Genomic DNA, 20,455 nt, shown 5'->3' on the forward strand with positions numbered 1-20,455 from the left:
ATCAGGCAGTGTGCTGGCTCTCTGGCTTCACCTCATCAGCTCAGGAGGAGTGTCCTCCGCCATTGAGGACCTTCCATCTGCTGTCTATGTGATTATTGGCCTTACAGGCATGATAATGGATCTTTAATTGGTCAGAGCAGAACAATGCACTGAGGTATTTAGCACAGTGTTTGTGTTGGTAGCACTTCTGAGCTCGCAGCCTTTCAGAAACAGCAGAGGACACAGAGTGAAGGGTCGAAGCCTCGCTCCATTCAGATTTATATCTGAAAGAATACATTTCAAAACTCAAAAGGAACTTAAGAACAGTGTTCACAGTGCCCTCTCTCAACATGTATTCTGTAAATGTATTGTCTGTCTGTCTGTGTCCAGCTGTCCAGTCATGTGGAATCAGTAATGGAGGATGTGAGCATTTCTGTGTACAGCAGTCCCCTGCTGCCTTCCGCTGCCGCTGTAGAGACCAATATGTGCTGGCTGAAGATGGCAAGCACTGCAAATGTGAGTATCCTCATCCACTGGCCTCTGCAAACTACTGTGCACCTGACAGCACATGCACACTCACTCACAGGTGATTAAATATATCCAAGCACCTGCCAAATACTGAAGTACCCTCAAGGTGAAGTCATTTGTTAGAAAACAACAGTTCGACCAATTACACACAAATAAGAAATAAGCTCCCATGTCACATTGCATGTAGTTAGTTTCCTTCTCTTCTCCCAGTGTACCGTTGGGCTTCAGGTTTGATATGGGAAACTGCAGATGAAGTATGTTTAGTAGAAAGACTGCAGAGTGGGCAAGTTGACAGGCTGTAAAGTCACAAAACATGTGGTTTTCTCTTTTTCACCACAAATATGGGCTACATTACTGATCATAGTCTGAGGTAATCACGAGTGCAGACACAGAGAGCAGCTTTCAGTGCATGTTGAATGACAGGCAGCTAAGAGAGACAGTAGCCTGATACAGACATTAAACCAATCGTGACGTGTAACCCAGAGAGGCAGCTAGATAATAAAGACAGATAACCATACTTGGAGGAGCTTCAAGCTGTAACTCTGCCAGTCCCAAATAGCAATGTGATGGATGGATGGAGAGGGGAGAGGCAAGATACAAGCCATTATTTATAGTGTTAAGGGAAGGGTATTTGAGAATCCAAGGTGTCCTTTAGGTCCAAGGGTTTGTCATAACACTGTACATTCATAGCTGCCAATAATTCATGTTCAACAGGATGTCTAAGTTGGACTTCCTTCCATTCAGGAGATGAGACCTTAAATTGTTGTGAATCAGACCCCAATTTGAAGTGGTCACTCATCTTTCATGTTTTCCCTCAACATTAGTTCACATTATACTCTGGCAACACAAAGCTCAGCCATGGAATGTCTGGGCAGCAGAGTCCTCCTTTCTCTCTCTCTCTCTCTCTCTCTCTCTCTCTCTCTCTCTCTCTCTCTCTCTCTCTCTCTCTCTCTCCTCTCTCTCTCTCTCTCTCTCTCTCTCTCTCTCTCTCTCTCTCTCTCTCTCTCTCTCTCTCTCTCTCTCTCTCTCTCTCTCTCTCTCTCTCTCTCTCTCTCTCTCTCTCAGGGAGGGGGGATTTTTATTTTACAATTGGAACTGTCTTTTAGACGTTTTTATGTTGTAATGGTTGGCCAGGACCAGCTTCCTCTAATTTCTGCAGGCACAACTATGCAGAAAAGTACTCAGCCTAGTGTAGAGTTTGGGCCTTTGTCTTGAGTGGTTATGTCAGTATGTATTTGTTCAGTATACTGTATGAGATGTACTTCTGCATTTTAGATAAATGTCCTTGAAAAAATTCAACACGGATTGTGTTTGTAAGAAATTGATGTTCGTCAAGATAAAGCGCTCTCAACATGAATCGTTGTCTCCTGTGTTACAGTGGAGAATCCATGTCTAGATAAGAATGGTGGCTGCCAGCATGACTGTCTTGTTGATCGTGGCAAGGCCCACTGTGAATGTAGAAATGGGTACAAGCTGGCAGAGGACAGGAAGACCTGTGAGGGTAAAAAAGATCTGTTGATTACTGCACTACTCTTCATACAGGGCCAATCATGTCTCTGTATTTAAGTTCTAGCATAGATCTGTATAGACACTTAGTTTATCTGTCCCAGATATTGATGAGTGTGAGTCGGAGCAGACGGGCTGTGCTCATGGCTGCCACAACATCCCGGGCTCCTTCGCCTGTGTGTGTGACACTGCCTACGAGCTGGGAGCAGACGGACGCCAGTGCTACCGTGAGTTTGGCTCCTATAATCATCTCCATGGCTTTCATTATTTGACATGATCTGAAATATCTCAACCAGAAGTAATCAGAGTGTCATCTCATGTGTTTCTGTGTGACAGGAATTGAGATGGAGATCGTCAACAGCTGTGAGAGCAACAACGGAGGCTGCTCCCATCACTGCCAGCACTCCACCGGCGGCCCTGTCTGTAGCTGTAACCAGGGTTACCGACTGGAGGAGGACCTCAAGACCTGTGTTGGTCAGTCTAGAGACTAACCTTCACCATTCAGTCTAGAGACTAAATTTTACCATTCAGCCTAGAGACTAACCTTTACCATTCAGTCTAGAGACTAACCTTCACCATTCAGTCTAGAGACTAAATTTTACCATTCAGCCTAGAGACTAACCTTTACCATTCGGTCTAGAGACCAACCTTTACCATTCAGTCTAGGGACTAACCTTTACCAGTCAGTCTAGGGACTAACCTTTTACCATTCAGTCTAGGGACTAACCTTTACCATTCAGCCTAGAGACTAACCTTTACCATTCGGTCTAGAGACTAACCTTTACCAGTCAGTCTAGGGACTAACCTTTACCATTCAGTCTAGGGACTAACCTTTACCATTCAGTCTAGGGACTAACCTTTACCATTCGGTCTAGAGACTAACCTTTACCATTCAGTCTAGGGACTAACCTTTACCAGTCAGTCTAGAGACTAACCTTTACCATTCAGTCTAGAGACTAACCTTTACCATTCCGTCTAGAGACTAACCTTTACCATTCAGTCTAGAGACTAACCTTTACCATTCAGTCTAGAGATGAACCTTTACCAGTCTTGAGACTAACCTCAACCCTTCAGATCAGTTTTAGACAAAACATATCCTAATATCATGATTCTCCCAGTGATGCTTTTTATTGTGTGTTTTGTTTGGCAGACCTGGACGAGTGTGGAGAGGGAAGCTCCTGCTGTGAGCAGGACTGTACCAACTACCCTGGGGGCTATGAGTGCTACTGCACAGCGGGGTACCGCCTCAACTCAGACGGATGTAGCTGTGATGGTATGTTCTCCCCTTTAAAACCTCAGGATAGTGATTTAGTGGAGCACTCATTATAAAATAATTGTTGAACCTGGATTGCTTCCAGTTGAACTAATATGTGTATATATGAGGCTGTAATATTAGAATCATGTTTGTATTTTTTGGTTTGCTGTACATTGTTTGTTACATAAGAACATTGATTCAGTGCTAAATGTCAGTGATTTTGGCTATTTATATTAATTTACCTGACTGCGGAGCAGTGTTTTTGTAAAGTGACTGGACTGTGTGTGTGTTGTGTAGATGTGGATGAATGTCTGGCAGCTAACGGTGGCTGTGATCACATGTGCCAGAACACCGCCGGCTCCTTCCAGTGTTTCTGCCGCCGAGGCTTTCGTCTGGACGAGGACCGACACTCCTGTGAACGTGAGTTTCACCAATCAAATGAGATGTTTTTGCTTAGAGCCACACCACCATCATCATGTCCCACTTGAACCTTTTACCCTTATACAATCTCCTCTCTCTCTGGCTCTCTCTCTGGCTCTCTGGTTCTCTCTCTGGCTCTCTCTCTGGCTCTCTGGCTCTCTCTCTGGCTCTCTGGCTCTCTGGCTCTCTGGCTCTCTGCTCTCTTGCTCTCTGGCTCTCTGGCTCTCTCTCTGGCTCTCTGGCTCTCTCTCTGGCTCTCTGGCTCTCTCTCTCCGGCTCTCTGGCTCTCTCTCTGGCTCTCTGGCTCTCTGGCTCTCTGGCTCTCTGGCTCTCTGGCTCTCTGGCTCTCTCTCTGGCTCTCTCTCTGGCTCTCTCTCTGGCTCTCACTCTGGCTCTCTCTCTGGCTTTCTGGCTCTCTCTCTGGCTCTCTCTCTCTGGCTCTCTCTCTGGCTCTCTGGCTCTCCCTCTTGCTCTCTTAATTCTTAATCTCTCTCTCTCTCTCTCTCTCTCTCTCTCTCTCTCTCTCTCTCTCTCTCTCTCTCTCTCTCTCTCTCTCTTTCCACAGCGATGGAGAATACAGTTGAGGCCCTGTATAGTGGGGGCCAGGATGCCGTGGGGCCCATGCCTCAGCCTCAGCTCACCCTGCTGCAGGACTACAACCAGCCCCTGGAGCGCTATGATGACTATGAGGATGACGACACTGGAGAGTTGCTGGCTGAGAGCATGTTGGCAGAGAAATTTGGTGAGCCTCTGAACACAAACACACACACTATGGTCCTGTATCTGATTAGCTCTGTGTCTGAGCAACAGGAGGTAAACTGTAAGACCTCCTTATTTAATTACTAGTTACTGGGCAATGAAATATCCCACAGCAGGTGGCAAATTGGTTAGCAGATTTCTTTGTTTTACATACCTGGGTAGTAATGGGGAAGCTTATAGACTGTGGCAGGGGGATGTGGCAGAGAGCCTTGGGATCTGTTTTGTGTTGTTCCTTGATGTATTAATGTGAAAACAGTAATCAGTATTGTAGTATTTAAGGTCATCTCACTGGGGTTGCTGTGCTAGGAAGAATGTAGTTGATGATGGAAAATCCCTAACCACAAACAGATTTTGTTCTGAAATGTGATAATCAATAACGTCTTTGTCTTGTATGCAGTGTGTCTGAACAACACGTTTGGCCATGACTGCAGTCTGACCTGTGAAGACTGTTCTAACGGAGGGCTGTGTGGCCCAGGGAGAGATGGATGTCACTGTCCCGATGGATGGACAGGCCTCATTTGCAACCAGAGTCAGTATCTGCTCACAACAAACACATACAGACTGTAAACAAACTGCACTCACAACACTGTACATTATCAATCTTATGTCTGTGTGTTTTTCTGTGGAACAACACATCTCTGTATGATGGATAAAGATAGACATTTTTATTCTATCCTAACAGCTTGTCCTGAAGGATCCTTTGGCAAGAACTGCTCATTTCCCTGTAAGTGTAAGAACGGAGCCACCTGTGATCCTGTCAATGGGAACTGTCGCTGCCCACCTGGCGTCAGTGGAGATATGTGCCAGGATGGTGAGTAACTGGTTAACATATACTGTACAAAAACACTCTCTCAGTCATTCACTCTATTGAAAAGTTCAGTTGCCTGATAACAGTGCTTTATTGTCTGTAGGCTGTCCTAAGGGCTTCTATGGGAAACAGTGCAATAAGAAGTGTAACTGTGCCTGTAACGGGCGCTGCCACCGCACCTACGGAGCCTGTCTGTGTGACCCTGGACTCTACGGGAGGTTCTGCCATCTACGTGAGTCACTCACTGTTGAACCCCTCACATCTCACCTTTCACCACTACTCATATTCATTACTCACCTTATTCATTCAGTTCTTATTCAATATTCTACATGTTATCTCCCTCCTTCCCTATCCAGCATGTCCCAAGTGGGCCTTTGGACCGGGCTGTTCAGAGGAGTGTCATTGTGTCCAACAGAACACTCTAGAGTGTCACCGTCGCCATGGCACCTGTGTCTGCAAGCCCGGTTGGCAAGGCAATGCATGCAGGGAAGGTCAGTGCTGGCTGCTGGGACCAGAAGTTCTTATCTACAGTATCTCCAGCAGTGTTGTAGTGCTCTATGTGATTAACTCTGATCACGTCCCTCCCTCCCACCTCAGAGTGTGACCCAGGCACGTTTGGCCCAGGCTGTGAGAACAAGTGTGAGTGCCCGCTTGGACTGTCTTGTGATCATGTGACTGGGAAGTGCCAACGTCTGTGCCCGGCTGGTCTCCGTGGAGACACCTGTGATCAAGGTAGGTTGTCCTGTTGGTCCCATGGGATAGGCATTTCATGTCATGTTGGTCAGTATATAGTACTGAATGTGGCCTCTTTTAGGAAGACTAGCACTGTCTCTGTCCTCTCCTCTAGCCTGTCCAGAGGGGAGGTTTGGGCCAGGCTGCCCTCAGGCCTGTGACTGCTCAGGGGCTCCGTGTGACAGAGTGAGCGGCCAGTGTCAGTGTCCTGCTGGAACGTCAGGAAAACGCTGTGAGAATTGTAAGGAAAACACCTGGTGATACTATAGTATTCATAACATTGTGATAATGATGATGACACTAACACATACTCTTGCTGTGTGCTGTAGTGTGTGTGGAGGGATCCTGGGGCGCGGGCTGCCATGAGGCCTGTCCAGTCTGTGAGAATGGAGGAGTGTGTGACAAACACAACGGAACCTGTTCCTGTCCTCCTGGGTACATGGGCAGGCTCTGTCAGAACTGTGAGTTTGAGCGAATCAATGGTAGATCTGTGATTGAAGATTTGTGGTAGTCTGTGGTAGTTTTGGTCTAATTTTAGAAAGAGATGTTAAATGCATGATGAGCAGGCCTTTCTAGTGGGTCATGAAAACACCAACCACACCACATTCTCCTCTGTCTGAGGCACAGACATGTCATAAACTATGTTCTCATCAGCTGTGTTTTTACACAGAAGGATAAATATAACCAACGGATTTCTTGTTAAATGCCTTTTGATGTTTGTATGTCATTTCAACCAGTGTCATGGAAACTGTATGTTATTGCAATATGTGTGTTTACAGTATGTACTTAGAGGGTGTGTGACTCTCTGGCTCACCGTGCTTTATCATGTGTCTGTGTGTGCTGTAGCATGTCCGGCAGGACGGTTTGGTGTTGGATGCCAGCTGCGCTGCGTGTGTGAAAACAGTGGGCGCTGCCACCCTGTCACGGGCCGTTGTACTTGTAACCCTGGCTGGGCAGGACATAACTGCAGGAAAGGTAGAGAGGGTGTGGCATTGAGTCTCAAATGAATCCAGAGAAATTAAAAATAGCTTACAGAATCTAAACTATTTCATTAAAATGTCCCCTGTTTGTTTGTTTCCTTTTCAGCCTGTGACTCTGGGCGCTGGGGAGTGGACTGTGCTGAGAAATGTGACTGTAAGAATGGGGATGGGAGCTGTGACGCAGTGACGGGCCACTGTAACTGTGAGGCCGGCTACACAGGGACACAATGCCATGAAGGTATGGCTCCTCAAGCAAAATATCTGTTCGAAGGTTGTTTCTTTTCAGTCTGCATTCTTAAATTGCTATTGTGCAGTTGCAGTACTGTCTCAGAGCATGTCGCTGTCAAGCCCTGCTGTAGTTGTGTCTTCTCTGTGTCTCAGAGTGTCCAGTGGGGTCTTTCGGTCTGGGCTGTCGGCATCACTGCCAGTGTGACAACAAGGGGTCATGTGACCATGTAAGTGGAGCATGCACCTGCCTGGTGGGCTGGACTGGAACCTTCTGTGAGAAACGTAAGAGAACCTCCCAAACTCCCTAAAACCTACCACCCAAATTATATAACCGTACCATAGCCTGAACTGTATCTATAATCCAGTACAATTAGCCTATTGGAATCATTGGGTTATTATTCTGTATTGTTTGCTGAGATGTAAAGGCTCTGTGTGTTTGTTTAGCCTGTCCCCAGGGCTTCTATGGGGCAGACTGCCAGGAGAAGTGTGTCTGTCTGAATGGAGGTCACTGCAACCATGTCACTGGGACGTGTGTGTGTCCAGCTGGTTGGATCGGTCCCACCTGCAAACTGAGTGAGTATTGGACATCCCACGCTTCAAAGAGCCTGTCCAGTACGCACCCTGTGCAAAAGAAACAATTTCAAATCCCAGACATATTACATATATGTGTTTTGCATTGGTGTGATTGATGATTGATTCTTTGTAAGTTAACAGCTTCTTATCTTTGCCTTGCAGCATGCCCGGCTGGTTTCTATGGGGAGGGCTGTAACCAAACCTGCGGTTGCCATAACAATGGCAACTGCCACCCGGCGAACGGGCAGTGTGTCTGTACACCTGGCTGGACAGGGCCCAGCTGCTCACAGGGTGAGTGTGGAACTAGAGTAGTACTCCTAACTAGCTATGCACAATAATATTGTTTGAGTCCAACCGCTTTGAACAGAGGTTAATGAATGAGTTCTGTATAGAGAAACCATAATGTAGTGATAATGGGTCTACCATTTTTCCCCCAGAATGCCCAGTGGGCTTCTATGGGGCGGACTGCCGTCAGCACTGCCTGTGTCAGAATGGAGCCAAATGTGACCGAATCAGTGGGCAATGTACCTGTGCCAACGGGTGGATGGGCGCAGCCTGCGGGCTAGGTGAGTGGTACTGAAAGAGCCATACAGACGCTTAGAGTCACCATGAACCTAGCTAACCCTACGTACTCATGGCTTATTCAGACTTATATCACATCATGTGCTGGGGTTGTTTACCTAAAGTGTTATCCAATCAGGATGATCCTCATTCAGCACCAGCTCTACTAGAAATGCAGGCACTGGAAAACCATTAAGGCTCTGACTGGAGGGGTCTGGAGAGCGTGCTTAAGGATAACATTACCTTAAATGCTAGAAACCATTTAGAACAGTGGCCTGGGTTTTGTTTTACTGTATTCAGGAATCAAATTAGTCTCAGTCCTAATTTGTCCTGGTTTAACTCATTTGTTTTTGACTGGTGGTGTTCCCTGGCTGTCTGTGAGACAGAGCTGCACCTCAGACCGCAGACAGTCTGCTAGACCCCACAGTCTCTTGTCTGCCCTGTAACAGACTCCACACAGACGCTGCAGTTCACCACCCCAATGTACTCTACATCACACACTATCCTCCCACAGCGCCCATATAAACTTCTCAACAGGTCCTCCATGCCAAACTCACCATCCTACTCTAGGCACAGGAAACCTCTAATTGTGCTGCCGGTGCGGTGTTACCTAGCCACTCAGTGGTTAATTACCACCTAGTGCCAACTTTCTGCTAGGTCAAACCACAGGGTTTGGAGAAGGTATTGCTGTCCTCTGCAGAAATACCATAGGTTTCTATGTTAGCCTGTGGTTGGTTTGCCTGCTCTGACATGCGATGTCCCGTGTTCTTTCCTGACTTATCTCTGTGGGTTGGTGTGTTGGCGCCACAGAGTGTGTATCAGGGCGGTTCGGGGCCGACTGCCAGCAGCAGTGTCAGTGTGAGAATGGGGGCCACTGCGACAGACAGACGGGCCAGTGCAACTGTGGTCCTGGCTGGATCGGAGAGCGCTGTGAAAAAGGTGAGAAAGAGTGACAGAGAAGTGGACATATACTGTCAATGTTGTGAGGTGAATTAGTTCACAGGTTTCCGCTGTACCTTCAACACAGCGCCCTTTTGTGAGTGAAGGTTGTTGTCACATCCAGTGTCTGAGTTCCTACTCTGTCCTTTTCCTCCACTGCAGCCTGTGGGTCAGGCCTGTTTGGAGCTGGCTGTGAGGAGAGTTGTCAGTGTGAGCATATAGCCCCCTGTCACCACGTTACTGGGCACTGCCTCTGTCCACCAGGTTGGAGGGGACCCCACTGTGATAAAGGTGTCCTACTTTTAATGAAAACAACTTTTTCTATTATCCCTGAAAGTATTTTTAGCCATACCTGTTTAGGATTTTGACTCTCCCTCCTTTTTACCACCAGCCTGTTTACCTGGAACCTATGGCAAGGGCTGTGTGCAACGCTGCACCTGTCCCCAGGGTACTTCCTGTCACCATGTCTCTGGGGAGTGTGGCTGTCCCCCTGGACTCACTGGAAATGGCTGTGAACAGAGTGAGTCCTGTACAAACCTCTCAGCCCATGTCTTCTGCTTCCGATTGGCTCATTCATCCCCCTGTAACTATTGCTATAAAATTAGAATATGTTCTCAGTCAAGTTACCTGTTAAAAAGGGTCAAATTAAAAACTTTAAAACTCTGTCAGTCTGGACTTTCAGCTGTAATGTCTCGCTTTTCATGTTGCTTACATCGTCTGTCTGTCTGTCTGTCTGTCTGTCTGTCTGTCTGTCTGTCTGTCTGTCTGTCTGTCTGTCTGTCTGTCTGTCTGTCTGCCTGCACCACCAGCCTGTCTGTCAGGGACACATGGACTCAACTGTAACCAGGTGTGCCAGTGTTCTGAGACCAACCAGCTCTGCCACCCAGTGACTGGGTTGTGTTACTGCGCACCAGGCTTCCAAGGTCCTAAATGTAACCAGGGTATGTATTGTACACTACCCCCCTCTGCTGGTAATGACACCTTCATAACCTCCCATAGGGGATGCCATTACTCTATCTTAAAACCGTTTGGTATGTGTTTTGGGTACCCAGAGTGTCAGGAAGGTTGGTATGGTCGCGACTGTGAGCGAGAGTGCCAGTGTCAGAACAGTGGGAAGTGCAGGTCCACCTCTGGCACCTGTGAATGCACAGCAGGGTTCATCGGAGCACACTGCAACATCAGTGAGTTCATACTCAGCTCTTTATAGCACTGAATACATGTAACACCTCCACAACAATCATAGCTTCTGAGGTAATATTAGAAAAACCATGGTCCTTAATCTCCTGTACCCTGTTGAAAGCGTGCCCAGCTGGTCGTTATGGGCAGGACTGTGCCCGCGTGACACTGTGTGGAGAGGGGGCACAGAATGATCCTGTCACTGGCAGATGTCACTGCAGCCCTGGGCGAAGAGGAGAGGACTGTGGACAAGGTAAGTTTTCTCCAATGAATCGAGTTGAACAGATCACTACGTGTGGAAGTATTTTCACAACACAAATAGGACTCTTTGCGTCTCTGTCTATAAGTTAAAGGTTTGTAATATATGTGTGTGTTTGAACTATGTTTGTAATATGTGTGTGTGTTTGTTATGTGTAATATCTGTGTATTGGCAGGCTGTGCTCCTGGTTGGTTTGGAGAGGACTGTGCTATCCTCTGTAACTGCAGTAACGGAGGACTGTGTGACTCTGTCTCTGGAAGCTGTACCTGTGGTCTGGGCTGGACTGGGGCTCACTGTGACACAGGTGAGAGATACTGTACAGTGCACCTTTCGAAAAGCATAGGAAAAAGCTTTGAATGTAACAACTCAACTCTCAGTGCTGGTTTTCATTCAGAATATGGTACACTGTAGTTATGCTGCCTCTCTGTGCCTGTCTGTGTGATAGAATGTCCTCCGGGGACATTTGGAGGTCACTGCCAGCTGAAGTGTGACTGCTGGAACAATGGCACCTGTGACAGGGTGACTGGAACCTGTCAGTGTGGTCCAGGATACTACGGACATCAGTGTGAACATGGTGAGTGACATACACACATGGGCACACACACACACACACACACACACACACACACACACACACACACACACACACACACACACACACACACACACACACACACACACACACACACACAAACACACACACACACACACACACACACACACACACACACACACACACACACACGCAAACACACACGCACACACACACACACACACAAACACACACACACACACACACACACACACACACACACACACACACACACACACACACACACACACACACACACACACACACACACACACACACACACACACACACACGTCAGCACAGCATTGAAAAACACTGGCCTGCAAGGTAATTCTATTGTCTCACCAGCTCACACAGCGCTCCTCCGTAATGGACATAGACATAATTGCGCTTAGCAAATCTCAAAATGAAAGCACAAAAAAGGAAGCTTGCAAGTAGTAGAAGTGTCTTTCATACTGCTTCTAAAGTGTCCTGGCCCTGTCCTCAGCGTGCCCCCCTGGTCTCCATGGCCCTCTGTGCCAACTCCAGTGTACCTGTCTGAACAAGGCGTCCTGCAACCCCTCCACTGGGTTCTGTGTCTGTCCTCCAGGGTACCATGGCTCCCGCTGTCACAGAGGTGAGATCTCTGCCTTATGCAGTTACTGAGCTGATGGTATCTAGTAGATGATGATGACTTTGAGTTTGAAATGTAGGCCTTCAGACAGGATTTATTCATTCTAAATAGGGTGTTGCTCTTACCCCACGTCTGTTTTCAGAGTGTCAACAGGGCACGTTTGGTGTGAACTGTGCCAAGTCATGTGACTGTGAGGAGGGCACGCCCTGTGACCCTGTGAGTGGCAGGTGTCTGTGCACCTCAGGCAAGACTGGACCCAGGTGTGACACTGGTAAGACTGAGGAGCATTCAGAATGTTCTATGTGATGGTACCTCAGGTGGCGATCTGTTTAAGAGGCCTTTTCTAATTATGTTCTGGTGTCTAATGAGGTATCGTCTTACCTATGTGTGTGTGTGTTTGTTGTCAGCCTGCAAAGCAAACCGCTATGGGCCAGACTGCACAGAGAGCTGTGTGTGTTACAACGCGGCTCACTGTGACCATCGGAACGGCCGCTGCACATGTCTCAACAGCTGGATTGGACTCACCTGTCAGGAAGGTAGTGATGAGTGACTAACACACACCACACTGCCCTCACCGCAGCAGGCAGAGTGTATCTGGTGACAGGGCTGTAATGAAGCTGGACTGGAACTGAACGTTTCCCCCGAGTTAGAAAAGAAACAACTGGTTTTAGTGCTGACACTTGGTTTTGGCTGCAGGGAGGTTGAACACATTGAGGTTACACATTTCTTCCGTTTGTGGTTCTGGTTGTGTTGTTGTTTGTCTGTAATGAGTGTGTCCTGTGTGCTGAGATACAGGGTCGACTGACAGCTCCTCCCCCTCTGTGTGTGTGTGTCCTCAGGTGGGCCTCCACGCCTCCCCTACAGAAGCAGGAGGGAGGATAACGCACATCTAGACAATGCGTTATAGCGCCCCCTTTTGGTCGGAGGCTCCAATCACCAATGAGCCTCCGACTGGAAGAGGCTGGGGCAGCAGCACAAGCTTCGCTGAAGCCGAACTGAATTAAAAGGTTGGATATGATTATTTCAGACATACACACCCCAATGGGACAGGATACTGCTGCACCCACAGGAGCTGGATCACAGACATGGAGAAATGGACTCGAAGGAGAAATGTTCTCAGTGTTTGCTTTAGGGTGGATAATGCTTTGGTGTGTGTGTATGCTGTGAACTGTGCAGGGCTTTCATTGTTTGTGTTCATGTGCATACTGTATGCATGTGCATCTCCCACTCAGGCACGGCCTAACTCATCAGTGATGAGGTACGGTATGTTGGGACCCCCTTTCTGGTAGTTAGAGGGCGGCCAGTGTTTACCAGGACTAGGAGCTCTATTCATTGTGTGTCGCTGAAGCGTTCAATTTAAAGGTAATGACCTATTGGCCGACATCTGCAGCGTTTCCCTTGCATGCAGTGTCTGCTAAAGCAGGAACATTGCCTTTAAATTCAAATCAAGCTGTACACACTCCCCCCTGGACAAACCACGCGGGATATAGATGTGTTTGGCGACAGTTGCTGAACGTCCAACACTAACACTCATTTTTTATTTCAGAGCTTCACCGACTCACTATTGTACTTGATATTTGTTTTGTATACTATGCAATGCTATACTATTGTATGTATTTGTTTTGTATACTATGCAATGCTATACTATTGTATGTATTTGTTTTGTATACTATGCAATGCTATACTATTGTATGTATACTATGCAATGCTATACTATTGTATGTATTTGTTTTGTATACTATGCAATGCTATACTATTGTATGTATACTATGCAATGCTATTGTATGTATTTGTTTTGTATACTATGCAATGCTATACTATTGTATGTATTTGTTTTGTATACTATGCAATGCTATACTATTGTATGCATTTGTTTTGTATACTTGGCAATTCTGTAGTGTTTTATGCTTTGGTTTTTGTCATTTACCCCAGTTCATGGAATATGTGGATAAACAGTATACATGTGGCATTATTATACAAATCCCATCACTTCTACATCATATACTGTAAATGATTCATTATTAGAATCTGTCCTTATGAATGAGCCATCAGAGCCAACATAACCCAGGTATCTATGCTTTTGGATAGTAGTGTGAGGTGAATCCTATCAGACAATGCAAAGTGATTTGAGCACCTGAAAAAGCGCTTTCAATTATATTTCCAATCCAGTATAATATTATGATGTCTATTTGCAGTGAATACCATAAAGTTATGTTTGATATTCTGTACTTTATATGAAGCGACTTGTTGTAAAAATGTTGGTGCTTATGGCGCTTTAATCCACTATATGTTGACCAGAAGACAGTATACTATCTATATATTGGTCAGTACATTTTTGTTTACCAAAATATGTTTGCGTGGGCAATTCTGATTCATATCCTCAAAGTTTAGAGTTCACCCCATTGGATTGCACAATGATTCAGGAGACACAATATAACTTGAGCAGACAGTGGGCTCAGCCCAGTCATGGTAAACAGGACCTTTTTGTTTTTTGTGTATAAAGTGCTCTTTACATATATTTATATTTTATACAGTATATTGTATACAGTTCAAGATAATGCAATAGGTAAGTGTATTCTGTCTATGACTGGAGTCAAGAGGATGTTCTAATCGGGACACCTAGTAAATAACCCATAAAATATCAAACACAATCAATGAATGAAAAAGTCAAACACAGGGAACTGTTTTTACATTCTTATTTTTTCATTGTCATTTCATTAAAGACGAAGCTGTACATCTGGTCTAAATGCAGATTGAAGCACAGTGCAGTTAGCAATGCCTGCAAATGAAAAGAAAGAAAAGGCAGAGGTGACCACAACCATAAATATAAAGGTCAAACTATGTACATACAGGAGATGACTAGCTAGGGCATCATCACTGAGAGAAGGTAGTCTGCCATTGCATTCATTGGAGAGCATTCTGCACAATATACACAATACAAATAAATTGCTTATTTTGTCTATCTTTACACTGATACAATATTAAGAGGAAAATGCAGCATGTTGAAAATGAAAATAAAAAGACACTTTTATTCTCCCTCTTCTGCTTCTTCTACGTTAAAGGCCCGAACATACAAAAATAATCTCTAACATACGGCATTCTGTGAGATGAGCATCATTCATCTACAGGGCTGGTTTCAAAGGTTTCTGAGCTGATAGTAACATCAATACTATGATATGTATGGAACAGTGGCTGTGCAAAGGCAACACTGGACAGGGAGACAAGAGAGCCTGCAACGATGAGTCTACTCACTAAACAGCCTGACTCACACACCTCAAATTCTTATAAAATCATCCACACTGCTTGTCTAGCATTATCCACTATGTCAGTAAGGAGCAAGCTCTTCCAAGAGTGCACTTCACACGCTGTTGTGTTGCCAGAGTGGTCCTGTAAATAGAGGAGCTCTGTGGTGCTCATCTCTCTCTACAGAGCAGCCTCTCTCTCTACAGCACAGCATCTCTCTCTACAGCACAGCACCTCTCTCTACAGCACAGCATCTCTCTCTACAGCACAGCATCTCTCTCTACAGCTCAGCCTCTCTCTCTACAGCGCAGCCTCTCTCTCTACAGAGCAGCCTCTCTCTACAGAGCAGCCTCTCTCTACAGAGCAGTCTCTCTCTACAGAGCAGCCTCTCTCTCTACAGAGCAGCCTCTCTCTACAGAGCAGCCTCTCTCTCTACAGAGCAGCCTCTCTCTACAGAGCATTCTTTCTCTCTACAGCACAGCCTCTCTCTCTACAGCGCAGCCTCTCTCTCTACAGAGCAGCCTCTCTCTCTACAGAGCAGCCTCTCTCTCTACAGAGCAGCCTCTCTCTCTACAGAGCAGCCTCTCCCTCTACAGAGCAGCCTCTCCCTCTACAGAGCAGCCTCTCTCTGTACAACACAGCCTCTCTCTGTACAGCACAGCCTTGCTCTATAGCACAGACTCTCTCTCTACAGCGCAGCCTCTCTCTCTACAGCGCAGCCTCTCTCTCTACAGAGCAGCCTTTCTCTCTACAGCGCAGCCTCTCTCTACAGCGCAGCCTCTCTCTCTACAGCGCAGCCTCTCTCTCTACAGCGCAGCCTCTCTCTCTACAGCGCAGCCTCTCTCTCTACAGAGCAGCCTCTCTCTCTACAGAGCAGCCTCTCTCTCTACAACACAGCCTCTCTCTGTACAGCACAGCCTTTCTCTATAGCACAGACTCTCTCTCTCTCTACAGCACAGCCCTGGGGGCGAGATGGAGCTACATTCAACACCATCACAGTTATCACCAGACAAACCAGTGCACAGCTCTGTGCATGTACGTGTGACATTGAATTGATAGTGTGACAAAGACCACCAAATATGTCTAGAGAAAACTCATTGTGACAGTGCCTTTGAGCTTTTTATTTTATGAAAAATTTCTGCTGCACAATTTCCGGTCATTTCACTCATTACCTGACAGACAGTAAGACAGAAAATCATGATACATTATGAAACTGTTTTTTCTTCTTCTGGGAAAACCACATTGGCTTTTGCCACTAATTCCCTCAAGACATAGTACCAGACAAATCAAAATGTACAGTTCACATTTAACACAGACGCTAGAAAGATTTTTTTCCCCTCCACACACACACTTTGACTCTGTATCTATGCCAATTATTTGTTGTCTGACCCGAGGCGTTAGCCACACATACACACCTCACTCAATCTGATTCTCCAAATCTCCTCTTCACTTTGCCTGAGAAGCATCTACACTTCACTCATCATGTCAGTTTCGCCCTACTCACTGACACTACAGGGCCAGGTCACACCATGGTTAGCATCTACATAAAAAAATACAAGTTACTTGATGCCATATATACAATGATAAAGGTCTTTGTGTAGTTTCTAGAGTACACTTCATTATGTATGTAACTGTATCCTGTCTAAAGTTATGATGGTTTAAACACGAGTGTTACTTTGTACAAAATCAAGCATGACTGTATTCCCCTTTTTTCTACAGCAAATGACATCTCCAATATGTACATTAGAACATCATTATCCTTTTTAGTTCATTGGACATTATTTTCAAAGGTTAAATGTGTAAAAATGATTTCATGGATTTCATTTATATATCTTTTTTAAAGTATTCGACCTAAAAACATTTAAATAACTAAAAGGATATTTGTATGTAGTTTAATATGCAAAAAGATTTAGTAATTCAATATCCCCTCAATCGTCACCTTTCAATTTGACAGGCGAAGCACAGCCCCTCCATGATTGACATCCCTTCAAGCCAATGACACAAGGGCAAGGCCTTGCGGAGGGTAACGGAGTCATACTCCCACTATAAAAAAATAGGCATATATTTTTATAATCAGGGCAAATCATAATGCTATATATGCATGTGTAGGTATTTGTTAGTGCTTTAATGCAATATTAACAAGTAATTGTTCAAATATATCTTTCATGCAAAATATTGATTTGTGTTTGGTGATGGAGTCACAGCTGTCCAGAAATGAAACAATACTTACACAATATCTACTTTACATGATTTTGAATCATTTTATGACTCACATATGGCTCCATGACACATATTCAATCAGGAAAATGTCCTAGAAATATCGATACAGAGATCATTTTACTGCAATATGCTATTTTGCATGTTTATAACTCCGTTACCACGTAATTCCGTTACCGGAAATCTCGTTTTATTATCAGTATTTTCATTATGAAATATTGCATCAAATGATACCAAAATTGGTCTTGATATAGTCAGCTAAGTACGTATGATATAGTCAGCTAAGTACTTATGATATAGTCAGCTAAGTACGTATGATATAGTCAGCTAAGTACGTATGATATAGTCAGCTAAGTACTTATGATATAGTCAGCTAAGTACTTATGATATAGTCAGCTAAGTACGTATGATATAGTCAGCTAAGTACTTATGATATAGTCAGCTAAGTACTTATGATATAGTCAGCTAAGTACTTATGATATAGTCAGCTAAGTACGTATGATATAGTCAGCTAAGTACTTATGATATAGTCAGCTAAGTACGTATGATATAGTCAGCTAAGTACTTATGATATAGTCAGCTAAGTACGTATGATATAGTCAGCTAAGTACGTATGATATAGGCAGCTAAGTACGTATGATATAGTCAGCTAAGTACTTATGATATAGTCAGCTAAGTACGTATGATATAGTCAGCTAAGTACGTATGATATAGGCAGCTAAGTACGTATGATATAGTCAGCTAAGTACGTATGATATAGTCAGCTAAGTACGTATGATATAGTCAGCTAAGTACTTATGATATAGTCAGCTAAGTACGTATGATATAGTCAGCTAAGTACTTATGATATAGTCAGCTAAGTACGTATGATATAGTCAGCTAAGTACTTTATCAGATATGTTACATTAATGGATTATCACTAAAGAACTGCATGTTACGCAGGTTTGCATATACCTCCCCAAAATATGTTAACTGGCTGCGACTCCATTACCAAGCACTAATAAAAATGTTTGCATGAAAGATACATTTCAACATTTACTTGATAGTATTGAATTAAAAAACGAACAAATACTTACAAAAACATACATAGCATACATTAAGACTTGACCCTGATTGTAAAAAAAGATACTGTAAGTTTTTACTGAACGTGTGACCTTGACCTACAGTACTAGAAAACTGAACGCGTTGAACCAGAGAATGAGTTACGAAAGAGGAGTGAGTATTCCTTATATTTACACGTGTTAGTTTACTCTTGTAACCATGACTTTGCTTGGTCTGAATAATCCCCAGAGGCTGTTGGACAAAGGCTCATGCATGGAGGACGTATCACATGCTATCCACTTTGCGCTTTGTCTCACAGTAAGAGAGGACCTAACAGCCAGAGAGTGAATACGAGGGCAGCGGCAGATGTCTTCAGGGTGCAATGTATATGATTATTGAAAATGTATAGATTATCATCTGCCTTCTGAAACGTATCATTCCCTAAATAGAGGAGTGTACAATTAATGTGTACTGTCTATGTGGGTATAAGCATAGAACAGCATGATCAAGTGATTATACTGTACACGTGAAGAGAGTCAATAGGTAATAAGCTGGATAGTATATGCTTTTAAGATGGTTGCTATACTCTTCCAACAAGCCACACCCACTTAGATGTGGCGTTGAAAGATGTTAGAATATCTTTGGCTCAAAGCCACTTGAAAATGTCCCTGGTTTGACAGTGGACAGGTCCCCATTAGGTGTCCACACATGAAAGAAAGACATGGACATTAAATACTGTTCTGATCCCTGAGCTTTCACTCCTATTGGGCAGGAAGGGCTGCCACTTAAACCAACTAGTGTTTCCGTTGGCCAGGGACTATTGTCAAATAACAGTCTGTTATGAACCAGCACTGTGGAGACCAGACTGACTAAGGGGAACAGATAGGAAACTGAAACAGGGGAGGAGATCCTACACTACTCACCGTGTGTGATATAGTTGAGTTATTTCATCCTCTCACATATTCTACAACCTCTCAATGACTGAACTGTACAATAGTAAAGTGCTGATTGTTCTGCCTGCGAGGAGGCTGGTACACTGATAATATGTAGACGACACAAACTAACAGCTGTTTCAGAGAAACTGTGATGTACATATTAAACAGAACTCCAAAAAAACTCATGTGTGGCATACATGTGCAACAGAGTTTTTGTTGTATGTTTGTATAAACTTAAATCCATTGGTATGCATTCAGTATTTAGAGAAACAAATGCAAATAAAAATGAAATATCTGGCTGCCAAGCAAGCATGTTTTTTATAAACATATTTTTCTTCAGTTTTAAAAATACATCTTTCTTCTATCTGTCCTTCCTTCCCTGCAGATGTGACCATCTCTCTCTATTTCTTCATCCTTTTCTCTGGAAGTCTACATGATGCTCCCCAGGGTGGCTGAGGCGGGGTCAGACTCATGCGCCGGGGTCTAATTCAGTAAAAGCTCAAGCAAACGGAGGATCAGGCAAAGGTGGGGCATGGCGCTGTGCTGCAGCCCTGGAGCAGCCATGGAGCAGCCCTGGAACAGCCCTGGAGCAGCCCTGGAGCAGCCCGGGAGCAGCCCTGGAGCAGCCCGGGAGCAGCCCTGGAGCAGCCCTGGAGCAGCCCTGCTGGCTGGCGTGGTGGTGAGTTAGGAACGGTAGTCCTTTTTACTGTACGGCTTGTTCCCCAGGATGCTATCTACCTCGTGTGTGATTGAGGAGGATAGTTTGGGAAGAACCTGCAGGAGAAATTACAGATGCATTGAAGGAAACAGAAGGTTCACGTGTATAGATTGCACATACTTCGTATCAAATGCACTGAGTACCCATGCCCATATTGGTATTACTATCCATGTGGGGAACAAACAATTGATTCCAATTCAAAATTCCCTAACCGCTAACCATAAACCTTTAATTGAACCCTAATCTTAACTCCAAACCCCTAACCTAACCCTAATCTTAACTCCAAACCCCTAACCTAACCCTAATCTTAACTCCAAACCCCTAACCTAACCCTAATTTTAACTCCAAACCCCTAACCTAACCCGAATCTTAACTCCAAACCCCTAACTTAAA

The 20,455-nt window shown here is 44.8% G+C and overlaps 2 protein-coding genes across 9 annotated transcripts in view; one reads left to right on the forward strand and one right to left on the reverse strand.

Moving 5' to 3' along the window:
- The window catches only part of LOC118399862 (multiple epidermal growth factor-like domains protein 6), an 87,320-nt gene extending 72,376 nt beyond the window's left edge, over positions 1-14,944 (forward strand). For both annotated transcript variants that reach the window (XM_052473411.1, XM_052473412.1), the window contains 32 exons: positions 370-495; positions 1,886-2,008; positions 2,118-2,240; positions 2,350-2,487; positions 3,164-3,286; positions 3,566-3,688; positions 4,254-4,430; positions 4,845-4,976; positions 5,130-5,258; positions 5,359-5,487; positions 5,612-5,746; positions 5,853-5,987; positions 6,103-6,228; positions 6,317-6,448; positions 6,834-6,962; positions 7,074-7,205; positions 7,349-7,477; positions 7,640-7,768; positions 7,931-8,059; positions 8,206-8,334; positions 9,140-9,268; positions 9,431-9,559; positions 9,660-9,788; positions 10,078-10,209; positions 10,321-10,449; positions 10,569-10,697; positions 10,879-11,007; positions 11,149-11,277; positions 11,783-11,911; positions 12,051-12,179; positions 12,316-12,444; positions 12,748-14,944. In XM_052473411.1, coding sequence (XP_052329371.1) covers positions 370-495; positions 1,886-2,008; positions 2,118-2,240; positions 2,350-2,487; positions 3,164-3,286; positions 3,566-3,688; positions 4,254-4,430; positions 4,845-4,976; positions 5,130-5,258; positions 5,359-5,487; positions 5,612-5,746; positions 5,853-5,987; positions 6,103-6,228; positions 6,317-6,448; positions 6,834-6,962; positions 7,074-7,205; positions 7,349-7,477; positions 7,640-7,768; positions 7,931-8,059; positions 8,206-8,334; positions 9,140-9,268; positions 9,431-9,559; positions 9,660-9,788; positions 10,078-10,209; positions 10,321-10,449; positions 10,569-10,697; positions 10,879-11,007; positions 11,149-11,277; positions 11,783-11,911; positions 12,051-12,179; positions 12,316-12,444; positions 12,748-12,815 — 4,118 coding nt within the window. In that variant the 3' untranslated portion in view covers positions 12,816-14,944. The remainder of the gene's footprint in view (positions 1-369; positions 496-1,885; positions 2,009-2,117; positions 2,241-2,349; positions 2,488-3,163; positions 3,287-3,565; positions 3,689-4,253; positions 4,431-4,844; positions 4,977-5,129; positions 5,259-5,358; positions 5,488-5,611; positions 5,747-5,852; positions 5,988-6,102; positions 6,229-6,316; positions 6,449-6,833; positions 6,963-7,073; positions 7,206-7,348; positions 7,478-7,639; positions 7,769-7,930; positions 8,060-8,205; positions 8,335-9,139; positions 9,269-9,430; positions 9,560-9,659; positions 9,789-10,077; positions 10,210-10,320; positions 10,450-10,568; positions 10,698-10,878; positions 11,008-11,148; positions 11,278-11,782; positions 11,912-12,050; positions 12,180-12,315; positions 12,445-12,747) is intronic.
- The window catches only part of LOC118400224 (voltage-gated potassium channel subunit beta-2-like), a 141,546-nt gene continuing 135,680 nt past the window's right edge, over positions 14,590-20,455 (reverse strand). For all 7 annotated transcript variants that reach the window (XR_004828981.2, XM_052473427.1, XM_052473425.1 and 4 more), the window contains one exon: positions 14,590-20,118. Coding sequence is in view for 6 of the 7 variants with exons in the window: in XM_052473427.1 (XP_052329387.1) it covers positions 20,029-20,118 (90 nt within the window). In the remaining variant the exon portion in view is untranslated. The remainder of the gene's footprint in view (positions 20,119-20,455) is intronic.

Source organism: Oncorhynchus keta, chromosome 21 (genome assembly GCF_023373465.1).
Source record: "Oncorhynchus keta strain PuntledgeMale-10-30-2019 chromosome 21, Oket_V2, whole genome shotgun sequence".
Taxonomy (NCBI): domain Eukaryota; kingdom Metazoa; phylum Chordata; class Actinopteri; order Salmoniformes; family Salmonidae; genus Oncorhynchus; species Oncorhynchus keta.